The sequence below is a fragment of the Parus major genome, chromosome 8 (assembly GCF_001522545.3).
Source record: "Parus major isolate Abel chromosome 8, Parus_major1.1, whole genome shotgun sequence".
Lineage (NCBI taxonomy): Eukaryota > Metazoa > Chordata > Aves > Passeriformes > Paridae > Parus > Parus major.
The window spans coordinates 19,179,979-19,204,708 of NC_031777.1; the positions used below are offsets into that span (position 1 = coordinate 19,179,979).

Genomic DNA, 24,730 nt, shown 5'->3' on the forward strand with positions numbered 1-24,730 from the left:
GGCAACTCCTATTTCTAGCCTTTCCAAAGACACAGTGTCTCAGGGAATTCTGTTAAGCTGAAGATGAAGTGGGTACGTCTTGCTTCCTAAAAACCACATGACCATTTCACTGCTCTCACATAGCCCAGAGCTGGTCTCTGCACTAGCTATGCTATAAATAACAATAATAAAAAAATCAGCTCTTCCTCCTAAAATGCAGTCAAGCATTTTTCCTCTACAAAAATCTCACTGACTCTGGAGACTTAAAAGCTCTTATAAATGTATACGCTCAAAATATTATTGAAGAGCTCAGCTAAAACGGTGAACTCAAGAAGACCCACAATCAAAACTGTTATCCTGAAATTCTTTTTAATTATTTCTGGTCACATTATGACAGATCACCTGATATTGCAAGGCCTTTTTTGTAAGCTGTCTGTAAAAGCAAGTTTTAAGGGCAGAATGTCATCTCCAACCTTGAAATACTTTGCTGTTAAGACTTCATTCTGACTGATCAAATTATTTTGACACCTTTTTATTAATATTCCTCAAATCCTATTTCATAATTAACAGTTTTAACTGAAGATTGCTACTCCCCTTTCCTGAGGTTCCAAATGAAACTTCAGGGTGATTTAGTTCCCTCGGTGTAACTCTGATTTGGCTTACTGACAACTTCTACATGTAAAGAAGAGATGAAATTAATGATCATTGCAATTTTGCTTCTGAGGAATATAAGGATAAATAAAGCATTCATTTCCATTGGTAATTTTGAAAATGCAGAATTAAACAAGAGTTTTCATGTGGTGAAGTTAAGCTTTGCGTGATAGAGAACTTCTCTGATCCTGTTCCCATTTTTGCCAGGCTGGGATTGGAGGTATTTGTAACACAACATATGCAATTCAGGAAAACAAGAGAGCAAACCTAGTCTATGTGACCAAATCCAAGGACCTGAACAGCTGTGAAGAGAAAGTTCAAATTGTCACAGGTTCAGCATACACTCATCCATGCAAGACCTGCCAGCAGGTAAACCAGCGTGGTATTATGTATATATATTTTATATTCTTATGCAGAACACCATTTGATATCCAAACAATCTCTTCATTTAAAATACTAAAAATGAGGGAAGAATCAGATCTGCTGTATCCAGTTTTCAATATTTTCTTTCTGTAAGAAAATGATCTCACAGAGCAGCAGAGGTCTGGGCTGCACACTATCGTGTACTGCAAGCACACTTGAGCTAGCTCAAACTAGCTGGCTTGGAAACCATTAAGTATCAGCATGAGTTAATTCACCTACTCTGTTGAGTAAAAAAATAGTCATGATGTCCATTTTCTGCTATTCAAGACAGGTACCACTGCATTTTATTATAATCCTGTCTTTGAAATAAAAAATTGCATGGTTTATGCAGCTGCTCTCCTCAGAAAATGTGTCTGCTTCTCGAGGGAATGACCAATTACTTAGATTTGGGAAAAGGAAAAAGCAGCTAACACTTCTTAGCAGTAAAAGTAATGGAGACAGGCAGTGTGGCTGACCTCTCCCATGGAAGTGAGTGCACAGAATTCACAGTGACTGCTCTTAAGGCCAATGAACAAAACAGCCCTGGAAAACAAATGGGCTGAAGTGCATGATGTAATAGCCTCTAGTCAAAGAATTTCAAAGCTCAATGACTTTTTATTTTCTTTGTTTCATTGCTTTTCTATATTATAAAGAGGAACAAGAATTCCCGTGCAACTGCTACTTACAATTACAAAATTAAATATACACGTAGTGAAGCTGTAATTACACAAGCTGATGTTGAGGAAATCCACCAGTTTGCACCCTTCAACGAGATAACAGGAGGAAATGCTATCGTAGAAGCAAGGTACTGTATATATTCCATTAATTCAGCAACTCGGTAATCTGAGTGAAGGTCCGTAAGTGAAATAAATCCTTTACTTCCACAGCCTATTGTTTGCCAGTATTTAATTACATAAAATCCCAAACAGCTCGTAAAAACAACCTTTGCTGTTAGTTGTAAATCTGAAACGTGCACATCACTATCCAAATTTTGTTAGCTAAACTTGGCAGGACTTGGCTATTTTATTTCTCAGGGATATTTGATTTATGCCATAAAAGCCAAAACAAATGTAATTCCATCTGAGAAATTGTGAACTAATATATTTGAAGTAAAATACTTTGAAAGACAGTTACTCAGGAAAGAGAGTTCCCTGGAAAATAATAATGCAGTAAGAGATCCTTGGAGACCAGTTCACAAGAAACCTAGGTAGTACTTTGGATTCCTAAATACCATGGGCAGCTTGCAAATCTCCCATCAAAACTGTTTCTTGGTAGGAAATCAGGTTTTATTGCAAAACAATTGGGCAAAAGGCATGTTAAATGCATTTACTTTTTCACAGCAAATTTTTCATATTTCTTACAGAAATTTGAGGCAAAACAAGAATATCTTTGTTTATGAAATTGTGCCCCTAGCTCAAGCACTCAAACTTTCAGTATTGAAAATTTTTTCATCAAATTAATTTATTGAAAAAAATTTCAGTTATTTATTTAGTTATGGACTCTGTAATTAGTAGTGCCCTACTAAAGGGAGAGGCTTTTTGCATAAATGTCACAGTGCAGAAGGTATTCTTCAATCCCACTCTAGGTGCTGTGATCTTTATTGCTCCGTTAGCTTCTGCAAGGATCTATTGGTATAATAGACAGTTTTGGAAACAGCAACATCAGAAAGTTTGTATCAGTAACTCACTGATTAACTTCACATATATAATGAACACGTTCAATTTGCCTAATTGAACAAAACAAAAAAAAAAAAGTGGCTTTACTGTCTTATGCAGTCAAGGAGTCAAGGTGTAGATAGAGACAACTGCAGTGCTTTCATGAAATTACAGGTTTTTGTGAGTCAGCATTAGTCTGGGGGAAATGGATTTAGGATGCTTTACATTCTCCTTCTGCAGCCTGTAGAGATTGTCTTCAGTAAGGTCTTTCTCAGCTCCCAGAAGTGTAGAACCTTTATTTTTTCCATTTTCTCTGCATTTTTATCATTACCCAGCTGAAGGGGACAAATATAAGATAGTTGGAAAGATGTGACTATCTTACTCAAGTCTTCAGAAGATATTTCCACAGCGTATTCTCTATTAGAAAAAAATTATCTATCAAGGCCTTAATGTACTTGGAGCTGAGTTTTCAGACCTGCATATGACTCTTGCAGCACCTTTTAAGGCCAAGAGAGGTTTTACTACTGTTTCACCCTTTTAATCTTTAGCATTAATTTGCTCTTCTCTTCAGAATACAGCATTTTCCTATCTATTCTAGGCAGATATATCTCTTCCCAAAACAATGAAAATTAAGACATAATAGATTCAGCATGATTTGAAAGGGAGAATTAAAGCTGGCAAAGTGAACCTGATGTTATACATTCTGACCCAAATGCCCTCTCAATAATATTGTATGAAATGTTGAGAGAAAAATCTCTACTGATTCTGTAGCAGTTTCTATTCAAATTCCAGCAGCTTGTCTATAAAGCAGTTATATGCTATTTTTCTGCAGCAGTTCTCTACAATCCATATGGAAGAAGTGAATAAAAATGATACAGAAGATCATAGAGATTCCAAAATAAACACACCAATTTTCTACAGAGATTTTGAGAGACTCTGTAGTACAGCAATATTGCTTTTGGAATGTTTTCTGTTGTTCAGTGCAAATGCCTAACTTTATTAGAGTGTCCTAAATGACCCATTTTAAACATAATTGGTAGGATAGGCTACATTCTTTAGCTGAAAATGTAAGAAGATAGCAAATATTTACAAAGACAGTCTCTCTTTGGAATTATTCTTAATAAAAAATGATGAAGGTTTGTAGTTTCTGAAAAAGTTTTCAAAAGGTTGAGCACTTTTCCAAAGACTAATCCTGAATTTATGTGGTCCTTTTTGTTTGGTAAATCCAATTTAAAGTGTCATGAGAACCTTCTTTTGTAGTCCCCAGGATATTCAGCTTACCAAACAAAACTGTTGGTGGGGGGGGTGGTGGGGAGGGGAGGGAAGGTTGCAATAGTTCAAGTAAAAAGATTGTAGCATTTCTTTTTGTATCTAAAAATTTTCAATTCCATTTAAAACTTCCAGGAGAGACACAGACACATGACAGCTTTTATGGACTTCTTAGAATGTTTAAATTAAATGATTATTTCTGAGCAAGTTTTCCATTTTTGTTTTTCTACAGTAAAGAGTTTACTCCTTAAGACACAACAGGTGCTTCCTGTGATATTCTTCAGGCCACAGCTGCTCACCTCCCTCTTCTTCCATAAATTCTCAAGCCAAGTTATTGCCTAAGGAAGGCAAAGGCTGGCTCTGATCTGAGCCCTGCTGTGAAAGTGCACACCTTCTCAGAGTATGGTTCTGAGCACCATGTCCAAATGTGTCTGTAAATATCTTTGCCCTCAATAAAAAAACCTTTTGTAGTTGCACTGCAATATGGGGAAGCAGAATTACTGGTGGGGTTTTTTTGTTGCTGTTTTTACCCTGCATCCTGTGATGTTTTCTTCCTGGGGTCTCCATTGCAGGCAGAAATTTGCTTTGACTGATGTGCAGAAACAGAGGGCAGAGGTCCCACCAAAAGAGTATAAGAATCGTGGGTCTCTTCGGTATCAGTTTGGCAGCGAGTTGCTTCAGCTTCCTGTCCACTTATTCAAAATAAAAGATGTGGAAAATCAGGTAAAGCCCAGCCGCTGGACACTCTTTGTTGGTGATTTAAATCTCTGCATGTGGGAAATAGTGCATGTGAGCTTACTGCATTTTCATCTTTCTGCAGATAGAGGAAAGCCTGCAAGAATTAGTAGAAGCCACCTCTGAGCAGCTTCCCAGTGATGCACCAGCAAAAGCTCTCAAGCTTCTGCACCTCTTCCGTGCAGCAAATGAGGAGAATTACGAATCGGTGTGGAAGCAGTTCTCCAATCGGCCAGCATACAGGTACAGGCAATAAAGGTGGTGCTGCTTCTGCTGGAGACCCTCTGGAATGCCTGTGCTCAGAGGCAGACTTGGAAAATGCTGCTTGCCTTTCCCATTACAGGCGCCACATTTTGGATATAATTCCTGCAGTGGCCAGTCACCGTGCTCTCAGGTTCCTGCGGCATAAAATGGAAAGGCAGGAGCTCAGCAGCTGGGAAGTGATTCAAACAGTGCTTGTGGCTCTGCACTCCAGCACTCCAACGTGGGATGTGATGGAGGAGGCAACGGTAGGATTCTCTAAACACTCTCAAATCATACTTTGCTGGTTCTAGCATCTGTTGTATTTATTCCTTTGACAAGATAGCAAAGTCTCTGAAAAGATAAAGGTTTTATATCCTCTAGCAAGGCTGAAAAGGCTTTGTTTCCTGAGTGTCTTAAGGGGAGGGGAATACAAATCAAAAGGGCAAAAATGAGTCTGGAATGAAACAGGAAATAAAGACTAAAATACCTCTCAGGGACAGAGGTTATTGCTGCAAACAGTGGCTTCTAGTCTCTTTTTCCAAATGTACTTTATAGTTACATCAGATTACATCTCTGAATGCCTACAAAGACAAGGGAGCAAGAAACACATATTTGTTACATCCAAATATTTGTCCTGTTTGACCTAGAAGGAAGGGTATGAATTTGAGAAGATCTGTCGAAACCAAGGGAGTTATGTCAATGTGAAGGCCAGTAGGAGAAAGTCTAATTATTTTTGCAATTTTTTCTGGATATGCAGGGTTTAATTCCAGTCTCAGATGCAAGAACTTATCTCTGCCTACCCTAGGCAGAAACAATGAACCTCAGACTAGAGTTTTACCCTCAATGAAAGCCATGACAGCCCAGCTGTCACTGTGTTCTGGTGCTCTGCTTCCCACACAAGAAACCAGTGAGCTGGTGCCTCCTGTCAGCTCCTATGTTTATAAAAAGTATTCCTGTCTGCCCAAGTAGTGAGGTCCATACACAACAAATCTTAAATTCATTGTACCTATAGCTGAGGCAATCATAAAGCATGATGAATATTTCTTCAATAATGTGCATTTTTCCATTCCATAACTGGGTGATTTATTCCCTTTGGATTATAGGCTATGCCAAATTTAAATCTGAAACACTGTAAAAGAAACAAATCTGCCTTCCAGATGTTACTTTGAATCATTTTACAATTACACTGTCAAATGCAGTACTATCCACAGATTAACTGAAAATTCATCAACAAAAATAGATATCAAAAGCCTGGTTTTGTCTTCCATTGAGTAGAAGCATATTTTCCAGTAATGTTTCTCTTCATTAATGGTAGTAACCAACAAGTGCCTTCTCCCCAGCTCATTGTGAAGAAGCACTGTCCACGCTCAAGCTCTGTGCTTGGGAAGGTTTGCCACCTCAGCTACGCGTCACTGTGCCACAAACAGTGCTCCTCATCAGACTCCTGCTCCGAATGTCTACAGGTAACCACCCTGTTAGTTATCATTTAAAAGAAAAATTAAGCCTTGAGTCATTTCTTCCTTGTTCAGAAAGCTGCATTTAGCTTCACTACAGTGTTTTCTCTGGGGAAAGAAATCTCAGTTGGTTAAATGCATCATTTTTATCTTTAGATTAGCACACAAAAGGGAGTGAGAAGAAGAAGCAGACAATTCAGAATACTTTCCAGCTGAGTATCTCTGATTGCTTTATTGCCAATTATTAGTGAAGTCCCGTGACATTACTCAAAAATACTTTAAATATAGGTATTACATATATTTATAAATTAACTGACACAAAGGCCCAGGTTTTTGTCAGAATTAATGTATCCCAGCCAGAAGCAAAGCCCTGTCATCAACAGAGGCTATAAGGCTGTTAAAACAGCAGTAACACCCTCCCTGTTCTGCACTGCTTTTAATCAGCAGGCCTCCAAACAACTTGAGTAGTCATTAAATAGCATTTCCCAGTTCTAAAAATGCATGTCATGTTTTACAAGGGCCAAACACTCAGATAGTAACAGGGAGGGAAAGAGAAATGTGTGTTTAGTCTTTGGCACCCATCAATCCACCATCCCCAGTGAGAGCAGGGTGATACAAATACACTGTGTGCCTGACATGAAATTTTTCCTGTAGTATGCAGGCATGGCCAACATCCCAACATAATCTCCTGCGTTACAATTGCCACCATTGCTCTTGAGCTAATTAAATCTGAGAAACCCTGTGTCAGACAATGAAAATTCTTTCCCAGGACAAATTATTGCTTAGGCTGATTCAATGCATTTCAGGTGTCCCTTCATTGGGCTGGTAATATCAAGTAGAGTGCTTCTGCACCATCAAGGGATCTCAAATGTGTTATTTTAAAGTACAGAATCTGTATTGAAATTATCCTCTAAGATCTCAATTTCTTTTTTAGTGCCATTTGTTATCATTTAACACTCTTATCTATTAGGATTTAGTTCTTTGCTCTTACTCAGCCTTTGGACAACTACTTCTAATCTTGCCATACTAATGGAAGTGTGATCCAGTTGCTCACAGTGAAGGCTGTAAAATGAGCTGATTTTTTGGCACTGATCTCATTTTCCATCTATTAATCTATGCTGAAAAGAGACTATCCTAGCTGGTTAAGGGCACCACCACTAGCCATATTTTCAGGGATCTTTTTTAGGGTCTGAAGCAATTGTATCTGTATTTTTGCACCTGTCTTCAGCTATGAGAGAGAGAGGGATGCTCAAGCAGCATTATTTCAGGGTCCCAACTTACCCTGAAAGGCAGTGGGCACAAGGTCCTAGCCATTATTTTTTCCTTTAAAAATCTTACTTGATAACTTCAGGGTATAGTGTTGAAGAAGCTGCCCATTGCAGCTTTCTTGGATATACTTGTTCTATGAATAAAATGTTCTATTCATGAGGCAAAAAAAAAAGAATTTGAAAATATTTAAAATAAATGAATTGAACAAACTGAAATTATGAAGTCAAACCCAGAACAGGCTGGTGGATGGAATATAGATAAGAGCTGGAATTGAACTCAACAGATTTGTTTTCATTTTTCAGCTTCTTCATGGCTTTGCAGGAGAGGCATTGAGCAAGTCTAGCACAGAAGAAATTTCCCTGGCTTTGAAAGCCCTTGGGAATGTAGGACATCCAGCCAGCATCAAGCACATCAAGAAGTTTTTGCCAGGATATGCAGCTGGTGCCTCGGATTTGCCTCTCAGGGTCCATGCAGCTGCTGTGATGGCCCTAAAAAACATAGGCCTCAAAGACCCCAAAATGGTAAGAAAACAAATCTGCCTCCTTTGCCTTTGTGACTTCCACTTACAAGGCTGCTACTAGATAATGGGTGATGAGGGAAAAACAGATCTTTTTTTTTTCAAACATTATGTTTTTTAAAAAAAATACGAAGCTATTCCTTGGTAAGCATGTCTTATTTCTTTTGACATTAACCTCCGGTATTTCAGACTGCACAAAAAAATCCCATTAAAAGGATACATTCATTGTTGTTGGAGACAAATCAGTATTTCCATTGCAAACATTTCATTTCCAAGGACATTAGACAGAAAACTAAATTATTGACCCAAATGTGTTTAGTAATACTTCACCTTTGGTATGTGAGAGAACCACAAAACAAGGTTTTCAGAGAGCTGACATTTAATACTGAGTGTCACATCTAATCGTAATTCAAGACCGCATTTCATTGTAAATAGATACCAAGGGTTTGCATCCTAATTACAAATTTACAGACATTGTGCTGGTTTAAGTCATAAACAGAGCATTTACTAAATGTGACTTTTGTCCCTGACTGAGATAATTATTAGATCTCTCATACAATGCCTACACCAGAATACTCTCATCTACTGCAGACGTCACTTTACAATCATTTTCACTTTGAAGCAATCTGCTTTTAAAACGAAACCTTTTCAAGGTTTTCAAGATTCTTTTCCTGATGTTGAAATTTTTTGTTTTATATAAGTAAATTCTTAATATAAAAAGTACACTAAAAGCTTTCATTAGCTATTCACCTACTAATCAGTATCAGTGTTTCCATTATACTCATTTCTTGCATGTGCCTCCCAGTTTGAGTGTACACATTGATCCACAGACAATAGTGTGCCAGGGTATGCTTTTAACCAGAAGAATAAAGAAACAATTTAGTAGAGTGCAGGAGCTGGATAGGGAAATGCAGGGGAGGGAGGGGAGGGAATTGCAAAGGTAGAAGTTACAATCTTTGCTGTGGAAAAAAAAAAAAAAGCCAATTTGGTGTTTGAAAATAACACTGCATCTCTGATTGCTCTTTGGCCTGGCTTTCCACTGGTGTCCCAGACCACTCAGTTTGATTTTCTATGCATTTTCTTTGGAGAAAATTGATCTGAAGCAAGTTAATGATTGTGACCACTTTTTTCATTGTTCAAAAAACTGTTTAATGTCTGTTTTGCAGCTAGGTACACTCCCATATTTGGATCAAACACACTTAATTCATGGCCTTTTTTATTGTTTAGTTTGAAAAGCCTCATTTAGGCCTGCTACATCTTTGTCACCTCTTCTACATTGGCATTTGATAATCAACATATTCAAATTAATAAAACCAGTCAGGGTTTTCCCAAAGTTTGCTGAAGTTTCCTGGGTCATTCTTCATTTCAGCTCATGGACGTGCACTCTCCCAGGCAGGACAGGGATGTGCAGAAGGTTTGCCAGAACATTTGGAAACCACCATCACATCATCCACAGTTAGGGCCAAATGCTCCTGTGCCCCCCTGGAAGCTGGAAAGGTTCCAGTACAAAATTGGTCTTGATAGTGAATATTGCTGAGGGAAAATACATCAACCACAAGTACTACTAAGGAAATTATGTTTATTGCATTAAATTTTGATTTAAACTGCCTATATGGCATAGAGATTCCTGGTAATAAATTGGGCTTTATTTGTTTCATTTTTATTCTAATATTTAGCAGAAAGTACCCCAGAAGATCACATTATTAGAAATAAGTTGTACCTTTATGCATAGGGATAAGTGATCTCTGAAATCTCTTCTCAGGTATGTAAAGAATTCATGAAATCTCTTTTACCTAGAGTGGGATCACTCAAAAAGGGATAAAAGATGTGGTGTACAAGTGAAGTTATCCAGTGAAGTTCTTTGGTTTTCATTGTGTAGGAAGTCAGTCTATATTACCATAATGCCCCTTCCAGCCCTCAGACTATGAAAGCAAGAATAATAATTAAATAATCCAAATTTTTACTGTGCTAGTGATGAAACAGGTCATTCACTGGTGTTGGGTAGTTGTTAGCAAAATGTTCAAACATGCAGTAAAAGTAGGTATTATTTTCTATTATTTTCAGGTCCAGGCTATTACCCTTGAGATTTTCCTGAATCAAAAATGTCAGCCTCGAATCCGAATGTTAGCTGCAGCCGTGTTGCTTGAAACCAAGCCAGGACTTCCAATCGTGATGGCATTAGCTGATGCTGTGCTGAGGGAACCTAGCATGCAAGTGGCAAGTTTCATCTACTCTCACTTGAGGGCCCTGGGTAGAAGCACAGCTCCGGATCTTCAAGTGGTGTAAGGGAAATTCCTTTCCTAGAAGAAACACTTGTTGCAAGCTAATTGAAATGTTAATGTGCTCACTGAACCTTTTCAGGGCTTCTGCCTGCAGAATGGCTGTCAGAGCACTAAGTCCCAAATTTGACAAATCCGGATATCAGTTCAGCAAGGTTTTCCGCTTCAGTGTCTTTAAAGGTGAGATCCAGTAGATTTTGTAGAGAAATATATGTTGGTGAATATGTGGGAGAAAAGAATTGTACAGCATTAGAGCCTAATTCTCCTAGCCAGCTGTTAGGCTGCATGTTGTTCCTCTGTATTTTCTCATCTTCAGTGAAAAAAAATATAGGAATCTCAGGCTCTGCAGCTGAAGAGTATTTAGGTCCTTTGTGTTTTGAATTGTACACTGCCAGCCTGAAATTACCAGAGGGCTTGTGGGGCTATAACCCTCTGTTTTCATTAGTCAGGGAGGCACATGCTCCTGTATCAAATGCTGTATTCTCAGTGGTGTTTAACAATTTCATACCATTGTTCAGCACCAAACAAACAGAAGGGACCTAAATTACTGCTGAAGTGGATTAATTTCTACCAGTGTTAAACACCTACAGCTCCTTCTGCATTCAAATGTGATGCTAAATAGTCTTTACCCCAACAATTGTGCCCAGTGAAACAGAAAACTCTGAAAACATTCAGATGTGACAATTCATTGCACCCATGAGCAGCTACGTCAGGTTTATTGTCTAAAGATTTTTCTTGCATCTTCCTACCAAGATTCTTTACTAGAATGAGTGGACCCACATATGGTATCTGGAGACTGGCCAGTTACATCAGAGTTGCACATAAAAATGTAGTTAAAGCAGGGAAGGACCAGATTAGAAGACAGGTTCTTGCTGGCCCACATTGTAGTTTTTGCTATTTTCCATGTATGTTATTTTTCTCAGATTTTTTTAAAGCAACTCCCCTATGTAAATGACCATGACAGCCTCAGTGATTTGGCATATGTAGCTGGCAGACTAGAGAGATTATAGCTCCAAACACAGTCCCCTTACACATGCTGTTTATCTATCAGGAGTTGGATGTTTTTACATCTTGTGTTGTTCACTGGTATGTGTTAAGATTCTTTTCAAAGTAATCAATATTAAGAGACTCTGAAACATCTGAAATCCACAGTGCTGAGTGTACAAGTACTTCTGCCTCCTTTTTGGAGAGAAGGGTGTGACTTGAAGGACTTTTGTAAATCTTATTATTGTCTTGCCCCAGTTTCATGGATTTTACTTGACCATTTAATGTGCTCTATAATGGAAATGAATATAATACATACTGCAAGAATCACAGTAATATACTATACGTATATATATATACAATATATGAGGCAGTGCTTGCTGCCTCAATGATGGAGACAGCAAGTGCCCAAAGAAACACAGTCACTAGTATACACCGTGTGAACTTTTGTACTACTTTAGATACATTCAGGGATAGATACATTTTTCTGTTAATGTGAAGATATGTGTTTCTTGGTTTAGGCACTCATTTTGACTTCTAATTTTTGCTTTTAAAATTAAGCCAGCTAAATTTTCACACTGCGAGAAAGAGGGGTGCAATATGTATGAGGGATGGGGGCTGGAAGGGGGCTATGTGAAATGGAATATTTTATTTTGGCTGTAGCCTGAAAATGCAGTACATCAGGGAATTGCTGTTACTTCCTGGTGAAGACCATTGTCAGTAATTTGACTGCCATGGATAGGTAGCTCCTCATCCTGAAGAATAAAAAACATGATCTTTTTCCCACGCATGCTAATCTTAGCCTTGTATAACTCAACTAAATTAAGTCAATCTCCTACTACACTAGTATGGGAAGAGGATCCATCCTCCAGCTTTCTAATTTAATTTGTTTCCACTAGCCACAGGTAAAATGTGTTTCTGTGAGTCCATTCTGGAGGAGTTACCATAGTGACGGCTGTAATGCAGTACCTATTTCCTTGATAAAAACAAAAAATCTGCCCTCAGCATCACAGATCTTTGTGGTGCTAGATGCTGAATTTTTAATGACAGGCAGTAATGTCAGCTGAATCTGCCTCTAATCTGGAATTTGTCACACATGGCCACCACAAATAGTGCTTCATGCTCTACATTGCTACTGAACTCAAAGGGATGACTCAGGTTCTCCTCAGTGTGAGGGCTGTTAGAATATGATTCTCAATAAGCTCAGATTCATATAATTAAATGTGTACTAATGTTTATACATACCTTTGCTCACTAAGTCTTCTTTCCCTCATCTTTGGGGCAAGGCATTTAATCAGATATATGAAGGTGTCATCAAACTCTCACAGTGAAATGGCAAATATATTCCTGGAGCATTAGCACTATGTAATGCCTGAGGTATGGAAAATATTGCTGCTCTTTTCAAGTCAATGAATTCTATACAATCATTTTATTATTTATAAGCAATACTTCTCATTAAGTATCAGGATGTACCATGGACCTTTTAACTAACAGGTTTTGTGGTAAGAACATAAAAGATAGCTTTAACAAATTCAGTTAAAGTACTGTGCCTCAGTTTTAGTGTCCTGTCCACAAAACACCTGGAAATGCTCTGGCTAAGCTCATGCAGAGAAAAACTAGTCTTCACATTTCCAGGTTTCCTGTCAGCACCCTAGTAATGTACCAGTGTGACACCACTTTGTTGTTTTTTGTTTTCTTTTTTTTTTAGTAGATTACTAGCTACTAAAAGTGGGGTGGGATAAGTACCTGTGTCTTGATTGCAGGAGTTGTTCCTCTTGAAACCCAAGGAAATTTAGAAAAGCAGTGGGATTAGTTTAACTCATAAAACAGGACAGGATATAACTGTGCCAAGACCAAGAGGAATTCCTGACTCTGCTCTGCACTGATTACCTGTGCCTAAGAACATTATAGATGATAAATCTAAGCAGAGAAATAAACAGAAACAAATTATTCACTCAAAGTTCACTCAATAGTTAACAGTAATTTAATAATTGGTGCATTTCATGTAAGGGTTACAGCATTTTGAACTAGATGCATTAAATTGAGTCATTTGAGATACAAATCTATAGATCTATAGCTCACCATCTGTACTTATAGGACATGTGTATCACTTTCCCTGAACTATTAGCAAAGGATGGCAAATCTGTTTTCATTTCTCATCTCCTTTGTCAAGGTGCCTTAAATGATGTCTCATAAAAGCATTTCATAAGCTGATTTTACAGAGTGTGGCTGGATGTAAATGATATGGATAGGCATATTTTCCATACTTGGAGAAGCTCAAGAGGTGGGCCCATGGGAATCTTAGGAGTTTTAACAAGACCAAGCCCAAGATGCTGCACGTGGGCACCCTCCATATCAATCCAGGCTGGGGAATAAACAGATCATCAAAAGAAGCCCTCGGAGTGCTTGAGAAGGAGAGCCTGGACATGAGCCAGCCATGTTCACTTGCAGCCCTGAAAGCCAATCCTGTCCTGGGCTGCAGCAAAAGAAGCCTGACCAGCAGGACAAGGGGGAAATGCTGCCCCTCTCCTCCGTTCTTGTGGGACCCCACCTGCAGGGCTGCATCCTGCTCTGGGGCCCTCAGCAAAGGACCTGTTGGAGCAACTCTTAAGAAGGACCAGCAAGATGATCAGATGGGTTGAACACCTCTCCTGTGAGGAAAGGCTAAGAGAATTGGGACTGCTCAGTCTGGAGAAGAGGCAGCTCTGGGGTGACCTAATTGTGGCCTTCCAGCAGCTGAAGGGAGTGTGCAAGAGTGTGGAGAGGGGCTTTATACAAAGGCATGGAGTGACAGGACAACGGGGAATGTATTCAAACTGAAAGGGAGTCAGTTTATATTAGATATTGGGAATAAATTATTTTCTGTGAGGGTGATGAGACACTGGTACAGCTTGCCCAGAGAAGTTGTGGATGCCTCAGTTCTGGAAGTACTCAAGGCAAGGTTGGATGCAGATTTGAGCAAACTGACCTACTGGAGGGGGCCTGTGCCCATGGCAGGAGGTTGGAGCTGGATGATCCTTGAGGTCCCTTCCAACCCAAACCATGCTATGACTCTATGATATAGCAGAAGCAACTGGAAAAATAACATAACCACCATGCAATGATCAGCCATGCATCACCATGCAATGAGCTTGTAGCTTTGCCCATTATTAGTTAAAAATTCAGAATATTCTGTTTATAACTGTTTTAGAACACCGGTTTTATAGCTGAGTTTTCCGGCCTTGCTCATATGATGCCGACTATTTAATCAGTAAATAGATACAATCTATACACTCTGACCTAGAAACTAACTGTGCTGTGTCTTACTGCCTATTTTTCTGCAGAGTTGCTTATGAGTGGGCTGGCAGCTAAATATTTGGTATTGAATAATGTGGGTAGCTTAATTCCAGCTATGGCAATGTCCCAGCTACGGACACATTTCCTTGGAAGAGTGGCTGATCCCTTGGAGGTAATTTGGTCTACCCACAGTTTACCCTCTATTCCCTTCTTACAACCACCATCCACTGGCATCTGCACTTTACTTCTTCCCACAGGTAGGAATAACAATTGAAGGACTGCAGGAGGTGTTTGCTAAAGGTTACTCTCCTGACAGGGACTGGGAGACTGACTATGACTTCAAGAAAATTCTGAAAACGGTAAATTCTGGGGGAAAATAAAATCTCTGATATTGCTTTCTCAAATGTTATGAAGAATCAGGTTTTTTTCATCTTCTCACACAGCTCTCTGACTGGAAGGCATTCTCCAGTGACAAACCTTTTGCATCAGGCTACTTGAAGATGTTTGGCCAAGAGCTGTTTTTTGGTGGACTTGATAAAAACACCATCCAAAACGCACTGCAGGTATCATTTTTAAAGCACCACTACCCAAGCATTAAAAGATCAAAAATACTGTTGCTTTCATACATTCTCTCCCTTTTATAAATCCATGGTTGGGTTTTTTGTCTCTAGTATTAGTCAAGGCAAATAAGGTCAAGTTTTGATCAGGATTATTTATAATCATTGCTGGCAGAATTTCCCCTGAGGCACAGTTAATGACACGGATCATGATACTCAAGTTCTGCTTATTGAGACATGTTGAACTCTGTAATTGCAGGCATGGTATGGATCTGATGAAAAAATCCCTTCACTAAGGAGAATAATCAGTAGCCTTCAAAGTGGGGTAGGGAGGCAGTGGACCAAAGCTCTTCTGTCCTCTGAGATCCGCCGCATCGTGCCCACCTGCACTGGCTTCCCAACAGAGACCAGCTTCTATTACTCTTCTATCACAAAAGTGGCAGGAAATGGTAATATATCTCATTGCTTTGGCAATACAAACATTCTTGCTAGGACTGGAGGGCATTCTTAACCCTTTCTTTGCTTTCTTTGTAATAGTTCAAGCACAGATTACACCTTCTCCAAAGTCTGATTTCAGATTGACTGAGTTACTAAATGCCAACATTAGGCTGAGATCCAAAATGAGTCTAAGGTAGGTGTTTAGTATAAAAGAATAATATTTTCAAGTGACAGAGGACATACATATTCAACAGCAGTTTGCTGCATGAACATAATTATACCCTCATTCTACCTTTTCAGCATGGCCAAGGAGATGACCTTTGTAATGGGAATCAACACACACACAGTCCAGGCAGGGCTGGAAGCACGCACCAAAATGAGTGCTCATGTACCTGTGAATGTTGTTGCCACTATCCAGATGAGGGAAAAAAATATCAAAATTGAAATTCCACCATGTAAAGATGAGACTGACATAATTAGCATAAGGTAAGAAATAGCACTTAGTATATTTCTATGTAGAAAAACAGGGTCTCCTAAATAAATCCAAATATATTTAGGAATCTTGTCTTTGACTTACAGCTTGAATAAGTGGTGGTGATTGGTATGGTTGATGTTTATTTTAAATGAAATGTCATGTACTTAAACTTTGCTTGAAAATGTGTGTTATCTTCTGTGGTGTTCACCTGAAAACCCTCCTTAGGACTATATCTCAGTTGTTGAGATCTATAAGCTACTTGAAACACAAATGACATAAAATTTCTATCTTGATACAAATATTTGAACTGGGAACATTATGGAAGATATAAGTCAGCTGAATCCTATCAGTTAGAACAGTTAACCCATCTATATTTGCATTAGATGCCTTGAAGCATAGAGGGTTTGGTGTTTCTTATGTTTTCACCTTGTTCCCCTGTGGCTGCCATTTGGTTTTCTTACCTGTTAGGACTCCTTGATTTATTATCAGTGCATGCAATTACAATACACTCTGGAAAACTGTTGTAGCCAGATGCCAAACAAATGAAAACAGATGGAAATACAAATGCAAAGAGCAGGAGGAAACAGAAAGAGTATGTCCAAGGAATCAAAGCAGTAGACCAAACTTAGGAAACCCTCACACGTGCACACATGAAAAAAACCTGAGAAAGAGAAGCTGAAAATTCATCACGAAGGAAAAAGCTTCACTGACAACAGAAATCAGCGATTACACAAACCACTGAAATGTTAACAGGTTTCTGCTCTAGGAATACAGCAGTAACAAAAGAGCTCAGTTGGTTGATCCAGCTGCAATTAGCATTCATGGCTGCTGGCCCAGAGACGCTCTGTAGGTCTCCTCAATTTAGCCACCAGTTAGGTTCATCATTATTTCCCCTTGTCCTTCAATAGTCACTGACCATTTGACATCTCATCTTCCTCCCTGAGACAATTCCTCCACTCCATCAAGTGTGGTTGTAACAAGGGTCTCTCCATGCAGAGGTAGGGAGGGTCTCAGCATTTCAGAGATGAAAAGTTAGCTGCATGGGTTTTTTGGTTCAGTTTCTTATGGAGGCCAGGACAGTCTGCTCCTAAGGTCATCAGGGACTGCAGGCAACAGCTCTCACTAGTTCCCAGTGTTAGAGAGGGTGAGGCAGCTATTAATGAACTCAATAAGCACACTGAACTGAAATGAGAATATTGAATACTGATAGGGAGTTTAGAGCCTCAAGCAGAGAGAAATTTTAACAGAAGGATCCTCCCTGCAAATAAATAAAAAATGGTCTCTTTTGGCTTAAGGGGAGATCAAATGAGACACAAAAAGGGTTAAATACATTGCCATAAAGCAGAAAGCAACTCAGTGTCAGAAACAAGGTATTACAGCAGAGAAGCCCATGAGTTCCAGCACAAACCCTGCTCTAGACCCTGCAGCATTACCATTTATAAAGTGAAGCAGTCACTTGGAAATAGCTCCATAATGCCAAGAATATGAGAAAGCTAATAGTCACTAGATGACTTCTAGCACCATCAATTTCTCTCCAAAAAGCATTCCCATTCACTGTTACAAAACAAATGGCCAGTGGAAACCACACAGAGCAATGAAACAGCAATGAGTGCAAGTGAAGGCAAAGCAATAACTGGAGAATGTAACATTGAACCACATCACTGAGGAGGTCAAAGACCAAGCAAAGTAAAATCTTGGAAACATGAAGAGAAATGAGCAGGCTTGGTAGAGAGAAAAGATAAATATATATTTATATAGATAAAGATATATAGATATATCTATATATAGCTATATAGACTGAGTTTAAAATTTTAGTTGAACATAGTCTTTTTCTTTCTTTTGCATAGATATACCAAATAATAAAGATCCAATTGAAGTCAGTATTTTAGAGATATTGTGACACCTTCCCTTGTTAGCTTTAAATTCCCCATTTAAAGAAAGCTATTGATCTTTCTTGTATTTGTGAGCTCCGTTCAAAATATTTTAGTATTGGGCACTATCTTGATGGTCAGCAGGTTACCTTCTGTAGTCCCATCTCATTAAAGCTAGACAGGATATGATATTATTTTCCCCAACATATCTCATATTCAGACACATGAAGCAAAGGGTTTTCAACAGCATTAAGTTCATTTATATCCTACACACCATAAAGGTTATAACCTGTCACAGCAGTGGGATTTATATAAATTTTCAAGAGCCAAAGAGAAATTCAGGTAAGTAATCACAAGCTCAAAAAGAAAAAAAAAGAAAACTTTGGTGATAGAGAGGTTGCATTCCCAAGACAAATCAGCACATTATGGGCTCAAGTCTCTCTATAGCAAAAATCAGAGCACAGTAATTAATCGTACTATGGAGAGAATATATAGCATGTGTTTCAATTCAATCCTATCAAAATTTAATTAAAAATAATGGTTATTTTTAAGGCTCTTTTAGCATAATTATTTAGTATACTACAGATGGCTACTTCAACATACTTTTAAACAAAATTTACAAGAAGTAAAAATCAAATAAATTTCAGGGGAAATTAGAGCTCTGTGATTAAAGTATAAATATGGAGAGCTGCCAGAGAATGCACTTTGCTAATATACCACATATTCATAATGACAGCATACTGAAGTATATACATAATCATGAATTGAGCTTGTATCATAAGGTTTTTTGTTTATTTTAGCTGTAGGATAAGCAGAAATTTCTTCACATAGGCATCTTATTTATAAAATGAAACAGGTAATTAGAAAACTCCTTTACCAACATGACTACATACCTCTATACATCTATAGCAGAAAATGCAGAAGAGGCAGCTTAGACTGTGATCTTGTTGAGGCAGTGAGGTGTGTCTGGAGGGCAGAAAAGGGAAACAGGTGGGGCTCCAAGTCTCTCTTTTTATATTACCTTTGCGCCAAAGTTGGAAAGGAGATGTATAGGAAAGGCAGAATATTTTGTTTCACCACATCAGAAAGATAGCTAAGGATCTGGCTGACTGATTGTATCTTGTTGCTCATTTGTTTACATGTGATGTCACACCTGGGAAAATAGTTTTTCGTTGATTGTTTTTTGTTTTAAACAGACATTTGAGGTCTTCTGTCCCCATGTTAGGGATGTGTGTAAGGCCACACTCACTGAAACATCAGTGGGTCCAAGATAGCTGAGTTGCTTGTCCCTTACCCCTGCAGTGAGTTTGGCTTATATTATAGCACAGCTTCTTCTCTCATCCAAAAAATGCACTAATACATATTGGAAAACCTCCTTTTTATTTTTTTCCCCTTGTGTGGGATCAGAGGGAACAGATTCTTTCATACCATAGCTTTAGGCCTTCTTTGTGACTGTTTTTTCTTGTTAAAGCACCAGAGCTGGCTCTTGTAGCCTATTTTTACTGTGCCGTGTGATTCTGCAGACATTGACACGTGTCACCTGTGATGCTGCTACATTTGTCCGCTCTCTGTGCTCAACAGGGAGGAATCGATCCTTCACTTTCATTAGGTGGCAGGAGTAGACTATTGGCATAAAAATACTAAAAAAAAATTGGAAAAGAAACCCCAGGGCTTTCTGCTTGGAGATCCAGCCTGCAGTTCAGTGGTCATTTGAATTATTGAATGGGATTAAAATAAAACCATTTCCCTTTTTGTCTCTTTACCCAGATGAACCATCTGAAATGCAAGTTGATTTGTATTTTCTTTTATCCCCTCTGCTTGTTAGGGAGAATATTTTATTTCAGATTCCATTCTTCAAGGTTCTCCTATCACCCAGCGTGGAGCGTTGCTGTCATGTCCTTATCTAAAAAAAGAGAGAGATGGAAAAGAAAACAAAGCCCACAGGTGACACACGTTTTATTGAGGTGTTCCACATGAAGAGCAATTGTGTGCTTTACATTGCACACAGCACGGTAGGAGCCTTCAAGAGGAAGAGAGGGCTATCAAATGAATACAAATTCATCTTTCAAATAGGTTAGATTGGAATTGCTCAGGCTAGTACAGTGTGGACCATATTAAAATAGAGACCATTTTGAGACCATCTTCCCATTCACTGTCACAGCAGCCACCTCCATTGGCAGACCACAAAAGCCCCAGGGCAAAGAGATCAGCTCCATCCTTGAGAAAGAGCACATGGGGAATTTTGAGACAAATGCTAGCTGATAATGGCTAATAAGGTAGAGCTAGCACAGTGTTAACAGCTGAGGGAAACAGGCTTTTGTCTCTCAACAGCATTTCAGCATTTGAGATGTTTCTCTGACCCAAAACAAAACTCTCAGTCCACAGAACCATAAAAAGTTCCCTGAAGAATGTGGGGTATGAAGCCAGGGGTTCAGAATATTTTATCATAAGAGCCTCAGTCTCATGCTGCACCTTCTATCACTGGTCTGAGATCCTGCAAATGCACTTAGAGTTCACAGCACTGGGAACAAAGTACTGAGCACATTAACATAAATAGGCTCTTAACCTTCCTGCACACCTCTCTTGACCTCTTGCCAAGTCATGGCCAAGCCATGAGTATTAGTGAATTTAAATCAAGCTGGAGACACTTTCACGTTTTCATGCTCCTTTCTTTAATTCTGCTTTAATAAAAATAACACAGGAAACTGTTTTCAGTAGCCACCAGGTTGTTTTTTGAAGTTATGGCAGTATTTTTCCAAATATAATGTCAAAACATATTAGAAATAAGGTTACTTCAGTGAACACACAAATGATGAGTTTAAAAATATAGAAGTCCAGGAGCTCAAAACGGGTGACTCAAAAATTTAATAAAGTAATCCACAGCCGAACTTCTAAGTGTGCTGTTTTTCATGGTATTAGGGTATGAAGATCCAACCAGCTGTAAGGTTTTTATCCTGTACTCATGATTCTAAAATCCTGACTGGGCTATCTGCCCCTGAGATTGGTTTGTGTCTTTATTGACTCTTAGCAGTCTTTGAAAACACAGATAACAGGAAGGATGTTGTAAATATCTGTAAAGCAATTTGCAAGGTATGATACTTGTTGCTGAGTGCAGGCTACAAGGCATTATTCAGGTCTTTTCCTCAGCAGTGCTTTATCAATACTGGTTTCCTCTAATGCTTATTTTGCAGGTCTAAGACATTTGCTGTTACACGAAATATTGGGGATTTGGATGCTACTAAGATGACTCCAGTTCTTTTACCTGAAGCAGTGCCTGACATAATGAAGATGTCCTTCAATTCAGATTCTGCATCAGGCGAGACTGATAACATTTGGGTAAATGATGTTGTGTCTGAATACTCTTTTTTGGGCTTCTAGACAGGAGGGAACCATTTCTTTTCTCAAAAGGGTACAATTCATCTCTGACCAATGCTGCTTCACTTGAAATAAGTCAGGTTCAATCTAATAACACAAAGAGCTTTACAGTAACATTATTTTAAAATCTGGACTGTAATACATCAAATTTACAACACTTTTTCTAAAGCAAAAGTATTTTCTTTGGTAATTAATTTTGCACTGCCATCTACAGGCCCATGATCTTTAAATACTTCACAGCCATTATGCAAGCATCACATTCCTGGGGCAGTCACAAACGTTCCACAAGATGCTCCACTGCTCAACTCAGAGAGCCAAATTTAATGCTCATAAGCATCCTGATTCAAGGATGGAGTGCAGTTTGGGTCATGACTTCCTGAGCCAGGTTTCTGTAAAAGCCAGGATGGGTTTCTAAGATGGGCAGTGTTGTGAAGGCATCGCTGTGACAATTTATTCAGCAAAAGACTGACAGAGGTGAAGAATATGCTGTCCTGTTCTGGTTTCATTGTTATCCTGCAACTCTGAAGGGTTTTCAGATAAAATAAGAGATGAACAGAGGACAAGAGCAGCACTTTCCTGTGGAGAAGTCAATAGACAAACGTGCTATCAGTGAGAGCAGTTTCCAATACCCTGGAACAAGCTTTATTTCACTTTGTGCCTCTGTGTTGCCCTTCCTGAAAACTCCACAGTTATTCTTAAATGAACAGCAACTGAAAAATGGCACTGACTGGAGCATTTCCCAGTATCACTAGAAATTCCAGGGTTTTTTGGTAAGGTTCATACAAGGCTGGAATCTTGTGAGATATGATACACAGCATTAAAAAACTAAATGCAAACCTGAATTATATGTGAAATGAAAGCTTGTGTTTATTGTATCTTTAGGTATTTGCTTTATTGCTTCAGGAAATCATAGTTTTTATTTCATGGATTTGATTCCAATTTTAATTAATTTTAATTTGTTCTTCTGTAAGCATTGCTTACTACATGTAAATTGCATAGATTTTAGTGGAAATTTCTAATATATTATATGTTTTGACCATTTAATTTATATAGTGTCACATTCATGTCAGACCTCATGTGAGTCAGAATTTTTGTGGACATAGTTGAAAGTTCTGTTGTCTGACACATCAAAAATCAAAGGAAAAAGCTCCAGTCAGTCTAAAGCACAGTCAGCTTTATCAAGAACCTGTTAACATTGTCTAATATTCCAGGAAAAAAAATTTAAATATTTAGAATTAATTTGTGACATAATTTTCCATTCTTATAGCCTGAAGCTCCTTTTATGGTAGGTAGTCTAATCAACCCATTCAGATCAGAATTTTGTCCAGTTTAAAACCAAGTTGTCCTATGTCACTGCCTTGGTATCTCAAATAAACTGGTTAATTCACGCTGCAGGGTACAGGTAACTGTTACCAAAGTAAGGTACATAACATGCAGGTATTCTTCTCACTGCTGTCTGAGTTAACTTGACATGTGTGCTATCTAATAGGATAGACAGTCTGCAGAGGATGTGTCATCAGGAAATCCCTTTTCTTCTGGACATTCTTCTTCCCTAAAAGAGCCATTTGTTCGGTCCGTGTGCTTCAACGCAAGTACATTTGGAGTTCAAGTGTGCATTGAGAAGAAAAGTGTGCATGCAGCATTTATCAGGAACGTGCCTCTTTATTACCTGGTTGGAGAGCATGCCCTGAGAATGACCTTCAAGCCAGGTAAATACAACTGGGCACAAAAAAGAAAATAGTGGGTGAAAATACGCACACACACAGGCATACAGATAGATAGATACAGATGTATATGTACCTATATATTTTTTGCATCTTATGTGTATCACTAAATCCACAATTAGAAGTACAAGGCCTGCCAGTATTGGCAACAGGCTATGCTCACAGCAGGAATCCATTTCTCCCCCAGTTGCCTGAGAAGCAATTTCCCAGCTCTCCCAGCAATGTCACTCAGCGTGGCCAGCGTCAAGCAGGGCTGATCTGTGCCTGCAGAGTGTGTCTGATGCATCCTGAATCATTGGATTTGGGATGCAAGCACGAAGCAATTGGACATGGGCAACAGATCTGATGCAGTGTCCTGTAGCTACATTCTAAAACCCAGACTCTAAAAGGGAATTATGGATTAACCCTGCCAGGATCTAGTCCTTAATGTCTTAATCCATGATCATAAGAAATAAAAGCACAGCAGGCCACTGAATCTGGCTTTTCTAAGTACCAAACTAATGGCCTAACCATTGGGCCATTCTGTAGCGTTCAAGAGTTGAGCCTCTACTCCTGTCTGACATTTAATTCATTAACCCATGGTTTATCTCTTTAAGCAATCCAATTCACTTGACTAAAATCTGCTGATCATTCTGTTTATTGGCTAGAAAAAATCCAGTATCATGGTCATATTTTAAAATTTTATTGCCATTATGTGCTTTAGCTATATGAGAAAATTTTGAACAAAGTTGCTCAATACCAATAATAATCATTGAATATTTATATTTGAGGAAAAATTGCCAAATTATGGTAAAATTGGCTTATTCTCTCATTTAGTTGCTAATAGTAACAGTAATACTAATTGTCATGAAATTTCAGTTTACACTGAGGCACCCATTGAAAAAATACAAGTCACAGTTCAAGCAGGAGACCAAGCTCCTACAAAAATGGTACGCCTAGTAACATTTGAAGATCCAGAAGCACAAGCATCTTCCAGAAAAGAAGCAATTAAAAAAGTGAAGAAGATCCTTGCTGACACTGATGATCAGGTACTGCTGCAAAATTCCACTTCTGGATTTGTGGGAGACATTACACAAAGCTTACTTTTATTCCTTCTACTAAGTAGCTTCCTTTGTTTAGATATTATACCAAAGTGGAAAATAAAGACAGACTTTTGGGTACACAACTCTTTCAGCAGGTCTTTTGTTGGCACTCACCCTTTCTGCAAATGAAAGACATTAGAAAGAGCAAGTTGGTTTTGTATGCTTTTCTGAAAATCTCTTGTAAGAGATAAAATAGCTGTTGTGTGGTCAAAAAGTAGTCTGTTATTTACAGCTACTGCAACTGCAGCAAAATGCTCTGACACCAACTACACAACCTGCCCTGAGACAGTGACAGCTACAGCATTGTCATTACTGATACCAGTTACATGTCATTGTGTGGTCACCTGCTGCATTCTCCTTATCACAAAAGTGTTTGGGCCATTGTTCTGCTTATGTGTGGGTTTAACACATTATTATGAAATTGCCTTTGAATTATTGTGATGTGTTGCAAGAATGTTATCAAGCATACACCTTGTCTTCTAAGGCAGCAGAAAT

General features: G+C 38.6%; 1 protein-coding gene across 1 annotated transcript in view; it reads left to right on the forward strand.

Annotated features, from left to right (window-relative positions):
- The window catches only part of LOC107207949 (vitellogenin-1-like), a 43,050-nt gene that overhangs the window by 4,719 nt on the left and 13,601 nt on the right, over positions 1-24,730 (forward strand). Inside the window, exons 4-21 of the mRNA XM_033516462.1 lie at positions 838-999; positions 1,686-1,837; positions 4,529-4,679; positions 4,777-4,934; positions 5,035-5,200; positions 6,275-6,397; positions 7,960-8,178; positions 10,239-10,456; positions 10,536-10,633; positions 14,761-14,885; positions 14,971-15,072; positions 15,157-15,276; positions 15,530-15,719; positions 15,808-15,901; positions 16,009-16,194; positions 21,246-21,390; positions 22,919-23,138; positions 24,012-24,181. Of these exons, the coding sequence (XP_033372353.1) occupies positions 838-999; positions 1,686-1,837; positions 4,529-4,679; positions 4,777-4,934; positions 5,035-5,200; positions 6,275-6,397; positions 7,960-8,178; positions 10,239-10,456; positions 10,536-10,633; positions 14,761-14,885; positions 14,971-15,072; positions 15,157-15,276; positions 15,530-15,719; positions 15,808-15,901; positions 16,009-16,194; positions 21,246-21,390; positions 22,919-23,138; positions 24,012-24,181 (2,799 nt within the window). The remainder of the gene's footprint in view (positions 1-837; positions 1,000-1,685; positions 1,838-4,528; positions 4,680-4,776; positions 4,935-5,034; positions 5,201-6,274; positions 6,398-7,959; positions 8,179-10,238; positions 10,457-10,535; positions 10,634-14,760; positions 14,886-14,970; positions 15,073-15,156; positions 15,277-15,529; positions 15,720-15,807; positions 15,902-16,008; positions 16,195-21,245; positions 21,391-22,918; positions 23,139-24,011; positions 24,182-24,730) is intronic.